The 20,878-nt window shown below is 53.5% G+C and overlaps 6 protein-coding genes across 6 annotated transcripts; 2 read left to right on the top strand and 4 right to left on the bottom strand.

The window, feature by feature from the left end:
- Positions 1-1,230: 1,230 nt before the first annotated feature.
- On the bottom strand, positions 1,231-2,750 carry POSPLADRAFT_1049411 (hypothetical protein; the record flags this gene model as incomplete). The annotated part of the gene is made up of 6 exons (XM_024479740.1): positions 1,231-1,284; positions 1,435-1,542; positions 1,597-1,841; positions 1,954-2,116; positions 2,170-2,533; positions 2,584-2,750. 6 exons carry the CDS (start codon positions 2,748-2,750, stop codon positions 1,231-1,233), a joined length of 1,101 nt encoding a protein of 366 aa, XP_024334930.1.
- Positions 2,751-4,713: 1,963 nt separating this feature from the next.
- POSPLADRAFT_1041349 (hypothetical protein) lies at positions 4,714-5,453 on the bottom strand. Its single transcript, XM_024477893.1, has 4 exons — positions 5,175-5,453; positions 5,047-5,125; positions 4,863-4,985; positions 4,714-4,799 (listed from the first exon to the last, which is right to left on the bottom strand). Exons 1-3 carry the CDS (start codon positions 5,294-5,296, stop codon positions 4,929-4,931), a joined length of 258 nt encoding a protein of 85 aa, XP_024334929.1. The 5' UTR covers positions 5,297-5,453; the 3' UTR covers positions 4,714-4,799; positions 4,863-4,928.
- Positions 5,454-6,767: 1,314 nt separating this feature from the next.
- On the top strand, positions 6,768-9,653 carry POSPLADRAFT_1154627 (hypothetical protein; the record flags this gene model as incomplete). Its single annotated transcript, XM_024486864.1, has 7 exons — positions 6,768-6,870; positions 7,090-7,258; positions 7,310-7,721; positions 7,772-7,922; positions 8,099-8,241; positions 8,298-8,519; positions 8,598-9,653. Coding segments are annotated over 7 exons (2,256 nt in total), but the record flags the coding sequence as incomplete, so codon positions are not given.
- Positions 9,654-10,748: 1,095 nt separating this feature from the next.
- On the bottom strand, positions 10,749-11,381 carry POSPLADRAFT_1041348 (hypothetical protein). The gene has a single exon (XM_024477892.1). It carries the CDS (start codon positions 11,250-11,252, stop codon positions 10,830-10,832), a length of 423 nt encoding a protein of 140 aa, XP_024334927.1. The 5' UTR covers positions 11,253-11,381; the 3' UTR covers positions 10,749-10,829.
- A 1,127-nt stretch (positions 11,382-12,508) lies between these two features.
- On the bottom strand, positions 12,509-15,653 carry POSPLADRAFT_1099668 (hypothetical protein; the record flags this gene model as incomplete). Its single annotated transcript, XM_024483187.1, has 4 exons — positions 12,509-14,634; positions 14,688-14,925; positions 14,977-15,433; positions 15,487-15,653. Coding segments are annotated over 4 exons (2,988 nt in total), but the record flags the coding sequence as incomplete, so codon positions are not given.
- Positions 15,654-17,849: 2,196 nt separating this feature from the next.
- POSPLADRAFT_1075940 (hypothetical protein) lies at positions 17,850-20,878 on the top strand (the record flags this gene model as incomplete). Its single annotated transcript, XM_024482872.1, has 8 exons — positions 17,850-18,013; positions 18,064-18,469; positions 18,519-18,693; positions 18,763-18,861; positions 18,922-19,097; positions 19,154-19,268; positions 19,325-19,491; positions 19,540-20,878. 8 exons carry the CDS (start codon positions 17,850-17,852, stop codon positions 20,728-20,730), a joined length of 2,493 nt encoding a protein of 830 aa, XP_024334925.1. The 3' UTR covers positions 20,731-20,878.

Raw genomic sequence — 20,878 nt, 5'->3', positions numbered from 1 at the left:
CTTGCCCGACTTCAGGTCACCCGCGCCGAGGCAGCACCCCATGAGTAAGGCGACTGAACAAGCGGGCCGCCCCCTCGCGTCGATGTGAGCTACCAGGAGCTCCTGCGTGTCTTGTTGGCCGGCTTGGAGCTTCAGAAGCTTGTGGGGAGGGCGGACTCGGTACGCGTTTGCCTTTCGGATCTTGTTTCAGGACACGAGGAGGAACTTTTGGCATAGGGAGATGTGACATCCGCGGTAGGTCCTCCAGGCACTGAGGAACAAGGTAGAGGTCTCGTTTCCCATTGACGACCACCAGGACAGGTTTTGGGCCGGGCATGGGGTACTGTTTTAGATCGCGGAAATCGCGCTTGGTCGATGGCAACGACGAGCGACGTCGACGCATGCACATGGGGTTGAATGCCACTACCATGGGACGAGCCTCGTAGATGATGTCTTGAGGCCTAGTCATCTGAGAGTGCATATTGTTTGAGCTAGGCTGGCCGTGACTTAGTGGGCCGAGCCACGATGCGGGGGGTTGCACATTCCGAAGACGGGAGCTTCTCTGCGGGGGAGGAAAAGTGAAGGGCCGGAAGTGGATGTCACCGTTCGAGTCGTCTGGAAAGAATTCGAGTTCAGCTGCCGTCGGTGAGACATACGCGGATTAGTCTTTCTCACCTGCCTCGAATACGCTAGCAAACTCGTGGTTTGCAGTTTCCACCTTCATTTCAGTCGGTGAGGACTCTGCATCCTGCGTTCCCCGGGCGCCATACTCGTGTTGTTGCTCCTGCTCGGCCTGGATGGTTTCGATAGGTGCGCTTCGGTAGACCCGCTCGTCCTGTAGAGGCTGCTCACTGTGTCCATCGTCGGTGCCGTGTCCTCCTTGCTCGTAGGGAGAAACTTGCCGCATTTCATCCTCTGCATCGCCGGATGGTGCTCGTCCTTCTCTCGAATCCGTCTCCGCCTCCTGGAGATTCTCGTCCTCCTCGCAAGCCGACCCTGTTTGCTGTGGTAGCTCGTTGCCGTGCTCCTCTGCCAGTCGCTTGTACTCTGCTTCGACTTCCGCACCTTGCACACGCCAGACTTCCAAATATGCATCTCCCTCCTCCATTTGTGCCTGTATTGCGTCCAACTGCGCATACCAGTGGTCGACTGTAGAGTTCGATCGGGCCAGATCGTCGAGCTGTGTGGGCCACTCCGCGCTAAGTCTCTCGACCTGGAGCAGGCCGACTGCGCTTGACATGGCTGGCCGGTTCAACTCATCCGAACGCGCCGCTGGTTGCTTCTTTCCTTCCTCGTGCACCCCCTCTGTAGGCGAGGATTGCAGTGTATCGAGAACGTGCGGAGAGGGGGACGAAGGACGGGATCCAAGAGAGGATAAAGGCAACATAGTAGACAAGTCCTGCTGAGGCCCCAGGTGAGTACGCATCGGAAGCTCAAGCAATCAAGGTCACATACGTCGTGGCATGGATTTCCTGCCGCGTGGTTCACATCATGGATGCGTGTACCAACGTCGGTTGACAGGGACAGGTCCATGGGCACATGGTCGCCCTCGAGGGGCGTTGTCTATGTGAAGTCGCCGTCAACATGATAGATACATAGTGCTTGGTTGCTGCTTACCTCATAAACATTGTTTGTTGTTGTCTCCATGTCGGTGGAATCAAGATGGGGGTCTGCAGATGCATGCTCCAGCGATGTCTGCGCCGTTTGAGCGGCCTGGGTATCAAAGGTATTGGCAATGCCACCTCTCTCAGATTGTGGCACTGCATCAGGGTATAGGGCGGTTCGGTCTGCAGAAATTCCTATCCATGCATCTACGCTCAGCTCATTCATTGTCGGTACTTCGCGAAGCCATGAAACCATACCTGTCGATATGACAAGAGGCACCGCGTCTGTACTTTGAAGCTCGTTTGCATCGTATGGCGCTGCCCTCACCATTTGAGTTCAAAGGCTCAAGCAGGCGAAGGGTTTACTCACTTTCGTGACTTTCAACAGTCCAGAATGTGGATAGATTGGACTTTTGTCTGGGGGCGTGGGGTATATTGTCTGTCGAGGCATTCCTACCGTTGAGAATAAGCTCTTCAATAAATGGTGGAAGTGCGCTGGTGTTATCTTCCGATTTAGCCTCAACATTGACCGACTGCTAATGCAACAATGAGACCACAATATAAGGCATACAACAAGGGCTCTTACGAGGATACGCCCTCGTTGATGGCGTTTTAGAACGAGATAGACGCTGCAGCATGCGATTGCAATCGTGAAGGTACCATATGCCACGAGGTACGTCAAGATAGAAGCGGCAGGATTAATGAGCTCCTCCCGTATGACAATGTCCTTCGTTGGATATTCGAGCCGCATAGAGGACGTCGTACTGTTCGATGTTGCAGTGACAGTAGATGGCCGTGTAATGGAAGTCGCAGTGAGTGATGGTATGTGCAGACTTTCATAGACATCGGGGGTATGCATCCATTGAAGCAGGTCTTTCGAGGATGGTATCGTCGGTGCCGCCGGGAGCGAGTAACGTGCTGGAGGAGCCGCAAGCAAGAAATTGGACTTGCTGTACAGACAAATGAGCTCGTGGGGAACGTGTATGTCGGTGGAACTCACATATAGGAGTGGGTGACATCATCTGCAATAAAGAGCAGATGTGGCCACGCCGCGTCGAGTAAGAGGGCGACCGTGTATGAGGTGCTGAAGTTGCCGTAGGTTTGGATGCGTGCCACAAGAGCGAGGAGGGCGACGGCCGTCTGGCTGGCTATCTGAAGCCACAGCATCGTAACGTTGTAGGTGCGTAATCTAATATAGAAGTGTGAGCGATTTATATGCGGAGATTCTGTCACGCGGTGCGACGCTCAGACAAGAAAGCGACTGCGCCACAGATACATTGTAATGCACTATGCGTATAGCGAGACAGCAGTCATTGACAACATAACTGGCTGTAGCACTCACCAGTAGAAAGGTGTTTGAATGCAAGTGCGCCACAGACTTAGGGAGGATGAAAGTCAAGCACAAGATGGCCGAACAATCACCGCCGCATTTAATAATAACTAAGCAGGCCTCATCTAGATCTCGTTTGCTTGAATAATCATATTGCCTCACTACCGCATTGTTCTCCAGATTGTCGCCACTGCGTGCGTCAGTATAAGGGCGTATTTTAAACTCCGCTCATCGACGGTCAAGACAAAAGACATGCTCGGGCCCAGATTGTATCACGGTTCCAAGACTTCTACAGCACGTCAACACTAGTCTCAATACTATGATACTGGTGTTATACCTTTGCACATAGTACGAGCTGTTCCTGGGAACGAATTGTGCGCCGCGGTAGCTAAAGGAATGGCATTGGCCCAAATGGAACAGGATTGATGACAATAGACGCTCGTAAAGATGCTAATTTCGAGGAATCAGACCTCTCGCTACACAGTCTCATAATGCATATTTTCTGACGATGCATAGTTTACCCCACAGGGAGCCCCGAATCATGATGTATATCCCGCTCACCGATGAACAGCAGCTGATTTTCCTTTGCCAGCGAGTTGGAATAGGCATGTGACTGGTCATGTCTATCTCACTAGGGCTCTATTACTTTTCTCAGCCGATGTGAGAGAAATGCAGGCGATCTTGCACAGAGCATAAGCCGGTATCGGATCTGATTATAAGGAGTTGGAGAAGGATAGTCATCGAAGCAAAGCAACCTTTAGATCGACGTGGGACACGCAAACCTTCGGGAACGGTCACGTGACCTACGCGCGACGTGGTGGCTGAGTGACCCAATGGCCGTTTCAGACGTGCTCCAGCTCGTAGGACCATGGAATTCGATGTTTTTACAGGGAGAATCAAATGAATGCATATAAATATGTCTCCACAAATATTCGGAGATTTTAAAGGCCCTAGAAGGGCTTGAATTGAGCCCGGTGCATGTTGTTGAGACTAAGCGCGCTGCATAGCGGCTTGTTTCGCGTGTCCCATGAAGGATCTTGCAACTTATTTCTTCATGGGACACGCAAAATTTGGCGGTGGCACCTATTTTTCTCTCTGGGGAGCGTGTCCCAGCAAGAAATTTCGCCTTAGAGCTTCATGGGACACGCAGGATTGCTTAAGGGATGTTTTTCCGCATGTCACCCCCGAATACTCCCTTATCAGGCAGTCACGCCCGTGTCCCGTAACAGGAAAGCACCGGCTGACAAAGTAACGCAGTGCAGGCACGTGAATGTGACAGGACGCGTCGCTCGGCCTCGCGCCTCTCAACTTCAATGGAGTCGTCAAAGGATCCTTCACGGCGTTAGTGAATAACATGCACATCGCCGAGTAACTGACAGGGAGACTGCTTCCATTATTTATATGCTCTTAGCTCATTTTGGGTACCCTGGAGCTTGCAATGCCCGAGAGTCCCTTACGCCGGGTTGAATAGAGCATCGAACGTTGGAGTGGGTGTCGCTCATCAGCAGAGCCAGAGACTGTGGGAACGACGCCGGAAAGACCGCCGGCAGCCAACGTCCTCGATGGACAGGGATCAATGGTGGATAAGGTTACAAACCGATGGGGCTACCTACGGCGCGCGACGCCTACATTAGTCCTATTCCCACACCGGCGCACGACCACGTGACCCGGGCCGGCAGCGACGCTTGCCCGACATACCCAAAAGTCAACAGAGACACCAAAGACACAGTCGAATTTACGTCGCCCATGTAAGCAGGCTCTCTCTGCGTGCCTTCCCTCGTCTTTCATATACTTTCGCAGTTTATTGCAGTTCTTGAGTATCAAGCTCTTTAGTACTGACGTCTCTTGGAACAGTATATTACCGCGTCCATCTGCACCCTTACATGGTGCGTCTAAACCCCTCATAATTATCTCTATCGGTGCCCACCTTCACATTCAATGCTTCTCAGCTACGGCCTCAGATGGTCGTACCGGCTCCATGAGGTTGTTCTACTATAGGCCGTAGCGAAGGCCTCTTATTTTAGCGCCTTGGTCGATTCAAACTCTTTCGCTGCAGGCGTTATCGACATGCTGTATCTATCCTTTCCCTGCAGATCGAGCACTCCCCGTTCACCGACTATTCAAAATTGCCAGCGATATCGCCACGCTCAGATCCTTTGGAAGAACACATATATTCCTATTTCGTGCATTCATCGTTGCCGAGGACGCCGTGGTAAACAATATTCTTGGCTTCGAGTTAATGCTCATGGCTTCATATCTAGGTGTTCCTCATAAGACGCCTTAGCCCTCTCCTGCGTTGACGTGGGCTGAGCGGGTCGCGGTCAATGGCGAGGTGGAGCACCGCCGAGCTTTGGGGAACACTTATTCCTTCAAGATCGGTCATCCGCTCCTCGCTCCAGGACAGGTAGAACTGCTATGGGTCGACGACGTAGAATCGCTGCCATCGACACACCAGCCCTATGGAAGATCCTGCTTGTGTCATCGGACCCGTGGCCACGATGTCATCGATGTCATTGTATAGAAATCGTTTCTGCCTTGTGCACGATAGAGGTACGTTCAGCAGCTCAGCACCGTGTGCCAACGTATGTCTTTGAGTCCGCTATGGATACAAGGTCAATTATGCTGTCCTCGCTAATGCAAGCGTGATACCCACGGTATCGAAGAACTCACCATCACACAGGCTGTCAGGAACCCCATGTGTTCGTCCCCTGTTTCCTTGAGACAAATCCATGCGTGGGATAGCGAGACCGTCATCCCTTTTTACGATGATCTTTCCATTAGCGACATGCTAGTCAACCCCATTACCCACATCGTTACTGGCATACTTAACTTAAAATGTGTTGTTGGAAGTGGTCTGTCCCTCTCAGCTTCTCGGGATACCAAACCACGTATGAGCTTAAATTTAGCGTGCCCTCCCTGTCGTTGCCCTCGGGCGTAGAGGACGCCTTGAGATGAAGCGCTCTGCGGCGTGAATCGTACCCCGCGTTCCGGGCACCACGAGCGCCTTTGTGCTGCGTCACTGCGTATATGTGAATAAGATGGCGTGGCTTGAGAAGCAATCTTTGGCAGGCTTCAATGGGCAGGAAGCATCTCGCGGGGTGCGTATCTGCTGTACTAGGACCGGTACCATGATGTAGATCACTATATCTCGCGGGAGCCTTGAGGCCCCCTCTGATGGATGTATTACTATCTTGTATCATCAAATAAATAATACCTCTGTACATATCTAGAGTTGAGACTATAACTTTACAGGTGTCCTATCTGATATCAGGAAGGCAACATTACACCATTGTTTTAGATTCACATACGCAGACGACGTGGTGCAGATGTATATTGCATCGGAGGTATCACCACGACGTCAGTATATGTCGTCAACAGCTGCAGGTAGCCATCCCTAGGTCTTCTGCGTCCTTGTTCATCATTCAGGAAGACATAACTCATTTCAATAATGCGGCCAACTCAATATGTTCTCCTGGAAAATCTTGACCACTGCGGGAGCAGGAACAAGTTCGTATCACTGCTAAAAGTTACGAAACTGTGGGCGTCTGTCTTCCCTAATTTACAGTCACGACGCAACTGCAGATCTCGCGTGCACGAATTCCTAGGGTGCTTGTCTCCGAAAGAAATGGTAGGTTATAGAGATAGTTCTGTCTTTATATGTTCATCATAAGTATCTAGGGTTTTCCTGTATCCCCGTTCGGATGATGTCTTTTGTCCTCTTGGCTGATGCGGAGTTCTAAACTATGCCCTTGTATTCTCTGCCGTCAACCTGGAGACAATATGACCACGAGGCAGCATCTATACAAACAAAGGCTGTGGTAATCTATTAGATAAGATATCTGTATTTGGACACGGTCATCGGTGGCGGTCCGAGTCTCAACCGTCTTGCGTTCGACCATAGCCTACCTTCAACCACAACACACTCAAACGCGCTTGAAATCATACCTTCGCTAAACTGTGAGTACTGAATAGTTGTACAATTCCTTTGTCTTGGTTAGGACTGAGCCTCCGACGTGTTCAACGTTGACTTCGGCGGGGTACATTGTGGCGTCGATCCTCGATATGAGTTGTGTGCTGTCGATGCAGTCGCCAGACATATAGCCTTCAATGCACAATAGATCGCAATGACTGACATTACTGTTTGCATCCTGCCCTAGATCTCATCTCAACCGGTAGCGATGTTGTGGTTACAGATAGCAACCCAACTGGGCATCGCCCTCCTCACCTTCATCACGCACACCCAGACATACGGCAATCTCTACATACCCCTGACGATCGGAGATTTCATCGACGCTGCAGTCCCCCACATCCTCTTTATCGCCGACCACGCCGCGCACTCACTCCTGTGAGTACGCTTGATCAATAGGTGCCACATTCACTCACGTTATCCATACAGAGCCTCCTCTGTCCCTTCCCTCCCTGCTCCTCCTATTCGCCATGGGATCTCAGCCCCACCGAAGACGGTATTATCCAAGGACCTGATACTGTGGACGCCCGTTGGGCTCCCGGTGTCTGCGGGCCTTCACTTGCCGACCCTCACGGCAGCGCCCATCCCGTGCCTGTTGACCATCACGGAGATGCGCACCCACGGGTTGGGGCCACAACTCGAATACCCGACGAAGGATCTTGTCGTCTGGGAGGGGCACACAGGCGAACTGGTTGATGCATCCGGGTCGACGTACTTTGTCACGAGCGGCATCCTGGCCATCGCCATCATATGCGGTGCATGCATGATTGTGAACGCATTCCGTAGTCAGTACATTACGATACTCCGGGCATCTTTCAAGGCATACCTATGGTCCATCTTGGTAAGTGACCACTCACCGAGCATAATGATGTCAGCTCACCGTCTTGCTAGTTCACTGGCATTCCCAATGCAGATGCCGGTGCAGCCCCGCCGTCCAACGTCGAGCTCGCGTGGGACGGCGAGGATGCATCGGTCGACGTCTCTGACCGGGAACTGGCTACCGGGGTCATCAATGGCTCGAACGCGCATGTCCGCCACAATAGTAAGTCGACTATTATGCACTCTGTACCATTCGAATTAACAGCCTATTAAGACGCCATCAACGGCATATCGGGAACACTGTCAAAGGTCTCCGACATCTCGCTGGCCCAGACCGCAGGTACTGCTCACCATTGCCTAGGCATAAAAGGGACTCGCTCATACTGTATGCATCCGCAGAGGCACCGACCATGTCCTTATACCCAGACACAGTGGCCGCTCATCTCGATGACGGTCAAGCTGTAGATACCCAGGATATACGGTGCACAGAACGTGCGCAGGCGGGGACGGGAATCGAAGCAACTGGCCCACACCCCCCAGCTGTAAGCCTCGCAGAGTACTGCAATGTTCATTCAGTTGACGAGGCTGTTATGCACAGAGGATTCATGGGCAAGACCTCTTGATACCAGACGTGGCACTGCTTCCGCAAGATCCTCAGTCAAGCTCGTCCACCCCTCCGCTACCATCTGCCTCTCAGCCTGTATCGCCCTCCCATGACGTCGCCATCTCGTTCGGCACGCTCCTGGTAGCATCTACGCAGGAAATGTGCGACAGTTATGAGAGGCGGTGCAAGGAAATCCTCGACAGCGTACAAAAGCAAGTACGAGAGCCATTACGAGAGCAAATACAAAAGCAATTGAAATTTCTGAAAGTTCTGAAACTGCTGAAACTTCTGAAGCTTCTGGAACTTCTGAAAAGGAACACGCACACACCACAGGGCATGGACTACGCCCAGCAGCACCACACGATCTGCATTGAACGGAATAGCCAAATCAACTCGTTGCGAACGCAGGCGGAGGAAGCGCGTGAGCGCCTTACTGAGTTCAACGAGGCGATTGCCGAATCCAAGGCCTGGTGTGACGACCTCGTTTCGGGATACAACGGGCTGGAACTGGAGCTTGAACAGGAGCTTGCGCTTGAGCGCGCGACTGCCACGAAAGAAGTCAAACTACTAGCGCAAGAGTCTGAACGGCTGCGTTTCGCACGTACACAGCTGATGGCGGAGCTCTCGCGACAGCGGGCGGAGCTCGGTCTCCCAAAGGAAGAACACACACGCACCGAGGAGGAATGCCAGATGGAGCACCTCCGTGATAATGTGGGGCCGACCGACCTGGAGGAGCGAGAGGCACGACCGGACGAGGGTGGGAGTGTGCAAGTCACGCGAGAGCAGCTCGACTACGGCATTCAGGTAGAGCAGGAGGCCTGGGATGAGCCAATTGTGGAAGGGACTGAAGAACAGGAGGACCAAGACGCACAGGAGGATCAGATGATGTTGAACGGTCAACTCAGGGAGAGCGAGAACTTCGGAAACGTCGAGCAACCCGAGCTAGAGAAGGTCCGCAAGGCGCTTGACCAAGAGGCCGAGGAAGAGAGCGGCAATATGCGACAGACGCAGCTGTTGCAAAGCGACGGGACGCCATCGGATGAGCGCGACGACGCACACGATCCATTGGATGAGCAAAGTGGCGTAGCCGAGCAGGATCGTGCAGAGCAGCTGGGAGATTACCTGGAAGACAGCGGGGAGAGATTCTACAAGTTTCTGAGGGAGATGACTAGCAGGGCAGGGGACGAGCGAGACCAGGAGAGCACGACTGGCGAGGACGCCGAGCGTCAGATCAGCGAGCCAGACGCAGACGAGGAGAGCGAGGCAGACAGTGATCAAGCGCAGCGAACAGACGACCTGACAGCCTGGCGGAGAGTGCGAAGAGTGCTAAGAGCGTTATGGACAATGTGAAGGTCCCTCCTCTATGGCTCGCATCCGTCACCTGCGTGCACGTCTAGCGACTGCGGTTCGCTTGGTTCACGAGCGAGCTACCGAGGGTCAAGACAATACGGATGGGCGGGTTCGGACGCACCAACGACAAGATGAGCCATACGTCTTGTATACAGCCAGCCCTCGAAACCCGGCCTCATTGCGTCGTCATTGCGTGTTACACCGAACCCACTGATTGCCTCCCAGAAGACCTCAGCCGCTGCTGGGACCCACTCTACCTGCGATTAAATCCTCGTACAAACGGGCAGGGGTCCATCGATCCGCTCCCGATGCCGCCCACATCGCTCTAGGCCAGCCCGGGCGACATGCGCGAGTAGACTGCGCGTTCAGGGAACGTGTAGTCTGAATCACCCACATCGCCTCAGGTCGCCGACGCGTCCGTACCCCCGAAGCGGCTACTGAAAAACATGCGTATATTCGGCCTTGCGCTGGATCAGAACAAGAGACATTAGGTTGTCCAGGCACGAACCTGGACTATCCTCTTCGTGAGCAATTGACCTTGAGTCCTCACGCTATAAGCTTATCACCTGCACGAGGATCTGTGGAAGATGAGCGACTGTCGGGAAGGCTACCTTGGCTCATTGGGTTCACGTACTAAGGTATATGTCCGCTCAGTGACGGTTTCCAAGACAGCCTCGCTAATTTCGAACCCTCTTTCGTCTTTGTCTCGAAGTTTTGTCCTAGCTGTGTCGCTTCTGCATATCGCCGCCCGCGCCTTCTTTTCTGTGCCTGTATCCCTCGCCGCCATTATCCCCTGTGCTCCTCCTCATTTTCCTTCTTCACAGATGGTGACACTATACCTGACTTACACGCCCTTCTCTACCACATCATACGCCCTCGGTCACCATACGTACGTTTAGCGTTTTGGATTCCTCTGTATCACTTTCAGAATATAGCATTGCGCTGTGTGAAGCTGGTCTATCGAGATGATAAGACTTCGGAACGGACGGGTCCCAGGTCGGCCATGGCTGCCAAAGGATCTTCCTCAATTTGCGCGATCATTGCCTGGTGCGTGCTTATATACTACACAGGCCTATATTATCTCAAGTTGTACTGCGATAGTGTACATGAAGCAACATCGCTTACCGCTGAGCAGTATCTTGAGCCAGCAATTCAAAGACTGAAGATGTTCGGTACTCAGAACTGGAACAGATTGAGCATTCCGCCAAAGTACAACATATCCTGGTTGAGCATTCCACCAAAGCACAAGACTGTCCTCGTAGAGCCGCATAGACCGCATAATGGTCGCACAGTCTGAGCAGAGAACTGACAGAGGCGAAGACTAGCGAGGGCGTTGGAAGGAGGCTGTCGGGTGGGTCGTCGGCACGTGCCATGTATGACGAGACCAGACGCGTCAGGACGTGTCGCGCCAGCTCCTGACCTGCAACCCTTTGGTGCTACTACAGTCTCAGTGCATGCAGCATGTACGTTACCGACCACCACTTGCTTCCAATGTATTCCAGGGCGTGTAAAGCTTCGTAGCGTCACCAGCCGCACGATTTGCGCTCTGTATTCCGTCAGACGTACTGATGCCTGCGCATATTGACATCGCAAACGCATGTTCTGGGAGCAATCTTCAGCACAACTGATGCAGATATAAGTACACCCAGGATATCACAGTATACCGAAATGGCAATCGTGGGATATCAAAATTTGCAGTATAGCGCCCCATACGTCGCCAAGAACACAGAGGTACGGCGGGCCTGGAGAACGCCATGCATGGCTCAACCCGGTCCTCGACTTGCGTCGCTGTTGGAAGCCACCGGGAAGTATCTGACGTAGGATTCGAAAAAGCTCCACATGATCGCATGCACGTTTCATTGACTATGAAGACAACATTGGTATATTACTGCCATGGAAGGCACAATTGCGCAGGGGTATATAGGGGGCTTCGAAGCCGCCTGTGGGAACGCGATGACAGTGGTTATTAGAGTACCTGGGAAAAACAGTAACGTGTCATTCTAACATTCTGAATCAGCGGCCGCTTCACGAAAGCACTCACATCGATCGTCAGTGCTCAACATTGAAGACTAAATTCCAGCAATAACCGTTATGAGAACGTCTATCTGCTAAGGCTTGCTCTTCCCTCCCCGTTGGCGTCCAGACCGAGTCGATGTCGTAGGACGCACCGACTTGCGGTGAAGGATCGCATTTACCTGCACCATAAAGGCTTCTTCGTCTATCTCGGTGACGGAGTCGTCATCGTTGGAACCCCCTCCCAAATTCGGCAGCTGTACGCCCATGACTCCTTGCGGCTGTAGTATCGTTGCCGGTGTCGCTGCCGGTGTCGCGTGCTCATCAGCGTACGCATTCGTGGTGAATGTGAACGTCGAAGATGGCTCATCTGATGGCGGAGCAGAGGTCCCAGAAGAGCTTGAAGGCTCATCTGTTGGCGGCGCCGAGACGACTACTCCCTCCATACTCAGATCTGGCGGCAGCGGGCTGTAAATGGCGGGATCAGCGGAAGCATTGACACAGGGAGAAGCAGACTGGTCTGACCTGGATACTCTATCGGGCGGGAGCTGTTCTCCGGTACCAACTCGCGGGAGGAACTGTGAAGTCTCTTGTTGGCTGTGCGGATCTATCGTCCCAGATTGATCGTTCGGAGGCTGAGGGCTGCTGACCATGTTGGTGTCCAAATCGCCACTTCTCGTGTTTCTCTCGAACGAATACGGCCTTGAAGACTCGACGGAATAGTGATCTGAAGACTCGAAAGAATAGGGACTCGACTGCACGTATGCCGCCGTCTGCCCGCCATACTCAGCCTGAAGTCCTTGCGCGTACAGAACGTCTTGTACGTTGTACATCCCCTGTGTACCCTGCCCGTACTGAGTGTTTGAAGGTCCAGGTTTTGGTGCGGCAGAAGCAAATCCTTGGTATGTATTCGAGCTGGCATAATAAGATTGACTATGACTGAGGTTGACGGCATTAGCGGTGACATATCCATGGGTGAATGGGCCCTGATCGGACAATGGCGTGGTTTGAGGTGGTGCCAGAGCGCGATTGTATATCGCAAACTGTTGCTCTGTCGCAACGGCCGGGAGAGACTGTGCAGCCCACTGGTAGCCATATGGCCCGGCTGTGCTCGATGGACCTTGCCAAGACTGCGGGGGCATGGGCTGGTAGTACGAGCTGTCGAGGGTGGGTTGATATCCTCCCTGGAGCTGCGGCATCGCATCCATGTTCACATCATCTACTTGCTGCTGCCCGTCTTGCCCTGTGTTCTCGCCATTCTCGACCTGGACGTTGGGTACGTCTTGCGCTTGCGGTTGGCCTGAAAGCCCCAGGAGTGTCAAGGCCGCATTAAAATCAGATGAAGGTGTATCGACGGGATTTGCTGCAGCAACTGGACTCGGGGGCGAGGGCTGCTCTTCCGCGGTGGCCGAATTATCCGGGTCAGACTCCGGGGAAGGGGCCCGTACCGCGACCTGCAACGGGGCAACCTGGGCAGCCTGGACAGCTTGCTGATGCTCCTGCAGCCAAGGTGATGCGGGTGGCGTGGGCTGACGCGGAGGGAGACAGTCGAGCGTGAACCCATGGCCGGAGCTTTCACCATGCTGAGCTGGCGCGCCTGGCATAGGCTGTACGACCTGCTCGACTGATTCGACTTGCCCGGCTTGCTCGACTGGCTTCGTGTCTTGCGAGTCCTGCGTACCCCGTGAATCGCGGCCGTCTGCCTGTGCTTGTTGTTCCCCCTCAATAGATCCTTCCTGAATCTGCTCGGCCTCCGAATGATGCCTGCCGTGGACGTCGTGATGCATATGTTCGTGGCTTTCGCGCAACAGTTCTTCCTGTTGTGTCTCCACGCCCTGCTCGCGCGCACGCTCTGCCTGGTCAATCTGCGCCTCTTCTGGATCAGTCTGTGCTTCGTTGTGGCACAGATGGTCCGCAGCGTCAGCCTGCACGTCCTGTTCCCGCACGCCTTGCGTATCGTCGGTCTGCATGCCCTCCTCGCATAGGCCTCCCCGACCCGTCTGTGCGTCCCGATGCTCCGCGTGAGTGGTGTGTACGCCGCGTTCGCATAGAACCTTCTCTTCCGTATGCACCACCTGATCCTGCACATGCCTCGCTTTCTCTGCCTGCGCCTCCTGATCACGCCGACGCTTGGCCTCCAGACGCATACGCTCGGCCTCCAGGCGAGCATGCTCCTTCTCCAGCATCTCCCGCCGTTTTCCCAGAGCCACCCGGTCGGCCATAGCCTGTACGTGCCTCCTCTCGGCCTTCGCGCGTTCTTCCTCCGCCTGCATGCGCGCAGCTTTGATTCGCGCATGTTTCTTCTCCAGTATCTCGCGCCGTTCCTCCAACTGAATCCGCTTTGCAACAGCTTCGGCGCGCGTTTGCTCGGCCTTCGCACGTTCCTTCTCAGCTTGTGCGCGCGCTGCCTCGTGCTGGAAGCGCTCTTTCTCCGACGTCTCGCACTGCTCCTCCAGTTCCTTCCGCTCCACGATGGCCCGCACGCGTCTCCATGTGGCTTCCTTGCGTTCCTTTTCGGCCTTCATGCGCTCAGATTCAATGAGCGCACGCTTCTGCTCCACCTGCGCCCGCTCTCTTGCACGCTGCTCGTGCTCCTTTCTCGTCGCTGCACTTTCCAAGTCCAGACGCGCACGCGTCGACTTCAGTAGCGCCAGCGTCCGATTGACTTCGGCCTGCCGTGCCGTCATTGCCGCATAAGTCCTCGTGAGCTCCGAGCAACGGTCCTCCCACTGAGCCTGCACGCCCGCGGCGCGCTGGACCTCTTGCTCGACAAATGCCAAGAATCCCTCACGTTCTCTCTCCATAGCCTCTCGCAATAGGTCCGGGCGAGCGCTCTGGTATTGCATGATTTTGATGGCCTCGGCGCACACCTTGGAGTATCTCTCGCAAGCGTCCGCAGTGCGCGCCAATGAGGCTTCTTCGGGCATGGGCGCGATCCAACTGGGGGCACAGGAGGACTTGGACGACCCTGGTTGCAATGGTCAATCACTGTTGCAGTAAATGAGGACGCGAGGGTCGTACCTGACGTGGAATGACCTCCATGGGCTGCTGTGGTTTCCGTCTGCTTCTCGGTACGTGCTCCCGTCGTGTTTTTGGCGTCGCTATTGGGATCGTTCGTGTTTTGAAGGACGGTGGTATCGCGGTCTGCAGAGGCGCTCGAAATTGTCGACGAAACACCATCGTTGTCCAGAGAGCTCGTTCTGGACTGCGATGGTGCGCCGCCATAGAATATCTCCATGAGCTTGGCAACGATGTTGCTCTGCACATCATGATCAGCATGCAGGGTGTTCACTAACATGCACGCACTCACCGGGGTATAAATCCGCAGACCACTGTGGGTAGTTGACGTCCCCTCTCCGCGCCAGTCCCTAGAGAGCTTCACAAGTACACATGCTCCCCACACCATCGCCAATGTAAGAGCGACAGCAACGATGTGAACCGGACGAAGGTGACAGGCAGGAACAATGGTTGCGAGGTGAGCCGGGCAGAAATGGTTGGCCACGTCAATTGCACCACTTGGCCAAGTGATCATTTCCAGCAACGTATCATCGGTCGCAGACACTTGGGTGAGCATAGGCGTCGACATGGAAGTAGTAAGCACCGACGACGCTGCTACGTATGGAGTGGCGAGCGCCTGAGGGTATAGCTGGATAGGGACAGCGATGGTGGTAGGGGTCCAGAGAATGATGTCCTTGGGAGCCACTGTAGTTTGCGACGGAATCAAAGGGGGCCGAGTCGCGTGAGCCGGAAGTGTGGGATGGTAGGACCTAGTTGAATGAAGTGAGTAGTTCTGGCGCGTGCAGACATTCACTGCGCTTACCGGAATGAAAGTGCAACCTCTTCAGCTATGTAGACCAAGTGCGGGGAAGCTGCATCGATGAAACGTCCGACGATTTCAGGTACGTATAGATTGTTCTGCATCTGCATCTGCACGATGAATGTGAAGATGACGATGCCGATTTGGCTGGCTATCTGAAGCCAGAGCATGGTGATTCAAAGTTTCAAGCTCCCTGTATAGCAAAGCAAAGCATTTGTATTAGCCATGCGCTCTGTCGTCCAACTGTACCGTCTCGTCAAGTGATTACGCCACAAAGACGTTGACCATGAACAGGTGGCATGTGGGGTCTCAACAGGCACAAAGGTATGCGAAACATAAGCATCGGACGCTTACCGAGAAATTATGTGGTAATACGGCACGCGCGTAAATGCTTCCCTTAGAAAGTGTTTTACAGTGTAGACAGTAAGTGGATGTTGAGAGCGAGAAGTGCACTGAAGACGGCGAAAGCAGGCGGCCTGACACCTAGGGTTCGCGGAGATCTAATCCTGATATCACAAAGTGCGGAGTCTCACTCCAGTATACAAGTGCTTCCTTAGTGCTAATTGTGTCTCTACGAACACGAGAGGCACCATTTGAACTCCGCGATTAGGACAAGGAACACAGCCTTCCGCGGGAAACATTTGCAGTGCACAGCCTGAGCAGACGTGACTGATAAATGCAGCGTATGTTACTGGAGCTCTTAGGAGGAGAATTCTCGCCGCATTTTTCAATCTTCTGTAGTTTTCGACGTGCCAAGGTGACGAAGAGTGAAGAGGCGTTAACTCCCAACAGGCGCCCGACGGATTTATTCCGGGACTAACTCGCATAATAACGGGTTGGACAAACCTGATATGTCTACAGGACCTTAATTATACATCTAACTGAAGAGCGCACTACCATAAATTCATATATCATGTATTATGGTCCATAATACATGATGTATGAACTAACTGACAAGTGGGCCACGTTCAAATTCCAGTTGGATCCGCGCTCGCAAAGACATGGACATAGCCACGGGCTTATATATGGCCCAAAATAAGCATCACAATATAAGAAGTATAATCTGCCCGTGTCGTACATAGCACTTTGAGCGGCAGTCATGTCCTGCAACGCATCACGTTTCGCAGGGCTACGTTACTCAGCGATTCATTTTATACCCCTCCGCTCGCAGGGCCATCAACTTCTGTTCGTATTGTAAGAGTGATTTGTCTACAATCTGGGCGAGCTTTGACTCTTTTTTGAAAATACCATAAGATCAGGGGAGATCCATTCGTGTTCACATGAATGTCGAACACGATTGCGGACTGCAAAGGTTCAGTAACACGACGGTACCATGCACCGAATTGAATTCACGGTGGGCCCACAATTGCCTCTCCGCCTGTTATATGTGAGTGCAAAGTGACATGCCACTTAATCTCCGGGTGCACCAAAATTGAGGGTGACATGGCCTCCATTTTTAGCCATGATTGTCACATATCGCGGGAGATCCTCGCGAAGCGAAGCCTTTGAAGCAACCACGCTGGTTTGCTTTGGTTAATCGAGTCCTCGATTTGCCAAATGTGCAACTTTCCGGCTAACGAAGCGAGTTGTCATGTTGCCTGCGGTATATACCAGACGGCATCTAATACGTGGATCACTATCGTCAAGATGAGGTCGTGAAGAACCGTGGCGAAGTCTGCGAGGATGCTGATGCGGACTATATGACACATCAATGATCGAGCGTCTGTCTGCATTAAGCAAGCACTTGCCATTTGCCATTCCTCACTACGCCACAATGCACATGGCTACACGGACGTATTTTCGACGCGCTCGCTTTGGAACAGAAACTGGTATTGAAGATAATGGCTGTGATTACATGTGATAATATGAGACAGCACGACGTGGTCGCATGTCCCGGGTCGGGCAATGCCTTCGTCCTGCTGGCCGATGCGGAGTTCAAATTGTGTCCTTGTATTTCTCGCAATGCTGACGATCCGGAAGACAGTGGAGTCACGAGGCGGAGCTTACCGCTTTGAGTGTCGTGGTAATCTATTAGATAAGATTCCCCTCTAGTGGCGATCTCTCGACCACCTTGCGCTCGACCATCTCGACCATACCATACCCTCGCCACAACATCCTCTGACGCACCTGCGAGTCGAGTAGCATAACATTTTATTTGTGAGTATAAATGTTCTGTTTCACATTACAGATGCCCTAGTCGTGGTTGAACACTGCATCTGTTCAACCGTGCCCAGGGACGTCCTGTGGCGCCACTCTTCGACACGAACAGCACGTCGCTGGATTATACCACAATCAACATGCAATTCGGATATGTATCTAATGTAACCTCTCGCAGTCCACCCCAAACAAATCACTGCTCGACAACAATGCTGTGGCTACAGATAGCCAGTCAAATGGGCATTACCCTCCTCGCCTTCGTCGCGCAAATGCAAGGATACAACACGCTCTACCCTACCCACACAATCGGACTACTCCTCAACGCGGTTGTACCGCACATACTTACCATTGCTGGGATCGCACATTCATTCGTGTAAGTGAGATTGATATGCATCGCCACAATCGCTTACTTTGTCCATACAGCGCCACTGCCTCCCATCGCTCGGCCTACCCAGCGCAGTATTCTAGTCCTGATCAGACGGCAACGATATCATCAAAGGATCTAATCCTTTGGACGCCCACCGTGATCCCGATGTCCGAGAGATGGCATTTGCCAAGCGCCGCAACACCACCTGTCCCTCAAGCATCAATTGTCACGGCGACACACAACTGTACATCGGCATCACAACTGGAATACCCCACCTTGGATTTCATTGTAGGGGAGTGGCGTACAGCACTCGAAGAGCCCGTCGATATGTCGCAGTCAATCAACTGTCTCGCGCGTGGCATCCTTGCGATTGCAATCGCAGGCAGCGCATATTTTGTTATAAAGGCATGCATACACTGGATCACGAGGAGGAGCCTATACGCTAGCCAGTGGCGTTCTATGGTGAGTGACTCCTACGTCAATCCACACCATGAACTCACCATGGCATTAGTCAGTTGTCAGTTCCACGTTCGCTTCTGATACAGATGCTGGCGCGTCCTCGCTGTTCAACGTAGAGCTCGCGTTGGACTACGAGGATGCATCGGCGGACTTCCTTTCAGCTATGTTTGACATCATCTCCGGCTCGGGTGTAGCCACTGACCCGGACTGGAAAATCTACAACGATGGTGAGCAGACATTCATACTGTATGTACCAAAGAGAATAACAACTGCGACAACGGCCTCGAATTATGAAGTGTATCCGACTGAAACTGCGCAAACGGCATCCGAGTCGGGAGCCCCTAACAACGTAGACATCACAAACGAGCTGAAGACGTCTCCTGTACCTACCGAAGGTACGACTGATGTCATGTCCACTTCCGAAATGAGTGTTCTGACGTCTCACCTATTCATAGAGCATTCTACAAGCTATACAGCCTTATACCCAGACGCAGCACCGGCACACTTCCATAGTGACGATGTTGTATATAACCCCGATACCCTGGCCGCGAACGACACGAAGAATGCGCAGGAGGCTGCTGACCTTACACAAGAAGGACCATCCATCGAAGCAGAAGAAACCTTTCCTGAAGTAAGTAGCGCGTCAGTCATTCTCAGCGCATCTACTCATTTGACAAGGCCCTTCAGGTAAATCACTCCGCAGAACCCGCCAATGAAGACGCGCCCGGATGTGCCGACATATCGACCCCTGCTGCTACCGATGAAACAGAGAAAAAGGAAGCCTGCTCACATCCGGCCGCAGGTACGGTTGATGACATATCCACATCCGAAATGAGCATTCTAACGCTCCATTACTAGAGGATTCTACGAGTCGTACGGCCTTACACCTAGACGCAGCACCGGCACAGTTCTATGGTGACGATGCTGCATATAACCCCGATACCCTGGCCGAACACGACGCGCAGAATGCACAGGAGACGGCAGAACTTACACTAGAAGGACCATGCATTGAGGCCGGAAAAACAGTAAGTAGCGCATCTCAGCGCATCTACTCATTTGACGAGGCCTTTCAGGTGAAAGACTTTCAGGAATCCGCCAATGACGACGTACATGGGCGCGCATACATCTCGACATTCATCGCTTCCGATGAGACAGACTCCCAGCAGAAGGATGTCTGCTCACGTCCATGTGTGGAACTTCTGCCGCATGGATGCGGTATCCCGATGGACCAGATAGAGCAGGCACAGGCCAAGAAGCCTGCATGTGATGATTCAAGACTGGTAGAAGAGAGCGCATGGCCGGATAAAGCGCACACCCAGGTAGAGGCGAGGCCCACGCTTTTGGAGGAGAAGCAGGTAAATCAGAAGAAGGACCTCTGTGATGAGGACGCACATCAATCGCTGAAGGAGAGGAAACCACAGGAGGATGGAGGTAAGGAGGAGCAGCTGACGGATGGTGCTCGAGAAGAGCAGGAGGAACACGAAAAGGAGGCCACAGAGGCGGTTCAAGAGCACGAGGTGAAGGTCGTACAGGAAGAGACGGATCGCGACGTTCGTGTTGAGAGAGAGCGGACTGTGCCGGATGACCAGATTGCGAAGGATGCGCGAGGCAAGAAGAGCGAGGCAGACGACGACATCGAGTGCCTTGACCAAAAGGAACACGGGACGCTTCCCCATAGGATCAGCGAGGACGTGGGAAGCCGAAGCCGGAGGAAGCCGCATCTCCTCTCATCCACGAAGAACAACTCGTCGTTCCTCCCGGAAAGATCGTCCAGTGACGACCACGCGCAATCCTCTACATTCCCTTCCGCACACGAACACACCTCGACAGCGACGTCCGGGCTGACCTGCGTCTCAATGTCCCATGAGAAGCCGCAGATCATATACCAAACCGATCCTAAGGCTTCCAGCATCAACTACACTCGCGCACCGAGTTCGTTCGAGCACTTCGTTTTCAGCGACCTTCCGGAAGGCCCTCTGGGGTACCAGACGCCTGTCCTACCAGAGGTCAGCTGCGACTACGAGAGGGTCTACATCCCGACCCCGAATCCGCCGAGATCGCTTCGAGCCACTCCGAGCAGTGCGCCTAGTCGAGTTGCACCCTCGGTCAATGTGCCGTCTCCCTCGCCGACATCCCCACCCTCGGGCGAGGCCAGCGGATCGGCCCAGGGCGAGAGTACTGAACGCAGAAGACCGAGAAACTATGGAGAACGCGCATTCCAAAGCGCCTTTGCTGCTGCATTGAGGCCTCGCAGGGAGCGGTAGGATAGTCACCGTCCCAAGCGCACCTCAGGCCATCATCCAGTCCTGCAGGACGCGCGTCCACCGATAGTCACCGAGTCTCGACAGGAGCCTACGTTCTCATGTTTGCGCGCTTAGAGCAGCCGGCCACTAGGGGAAACACGGCCGTACT

The sequence above is a fragment of the Postia placenta genome (genome assembly GCF_002117355.1).
Source record: "Postia placenta MAD-698-R-SB12 unplaced genomic scaffold POSPLAscaffold_15, whole genome shotgun sequence".
Classification (NCBI taxonomy): domain Eukaryota; kingdom Fungi; phylum Basidiomycota; class Agaricomycetes; order Polyporales; family Adustoporiaceae; genus Rhodonia; species Rhodonia placenta.
Note: the sequence above shows the minus strand (reverse complement) of the source record. Positions and strands in the feature narration are given on the sequence as shown.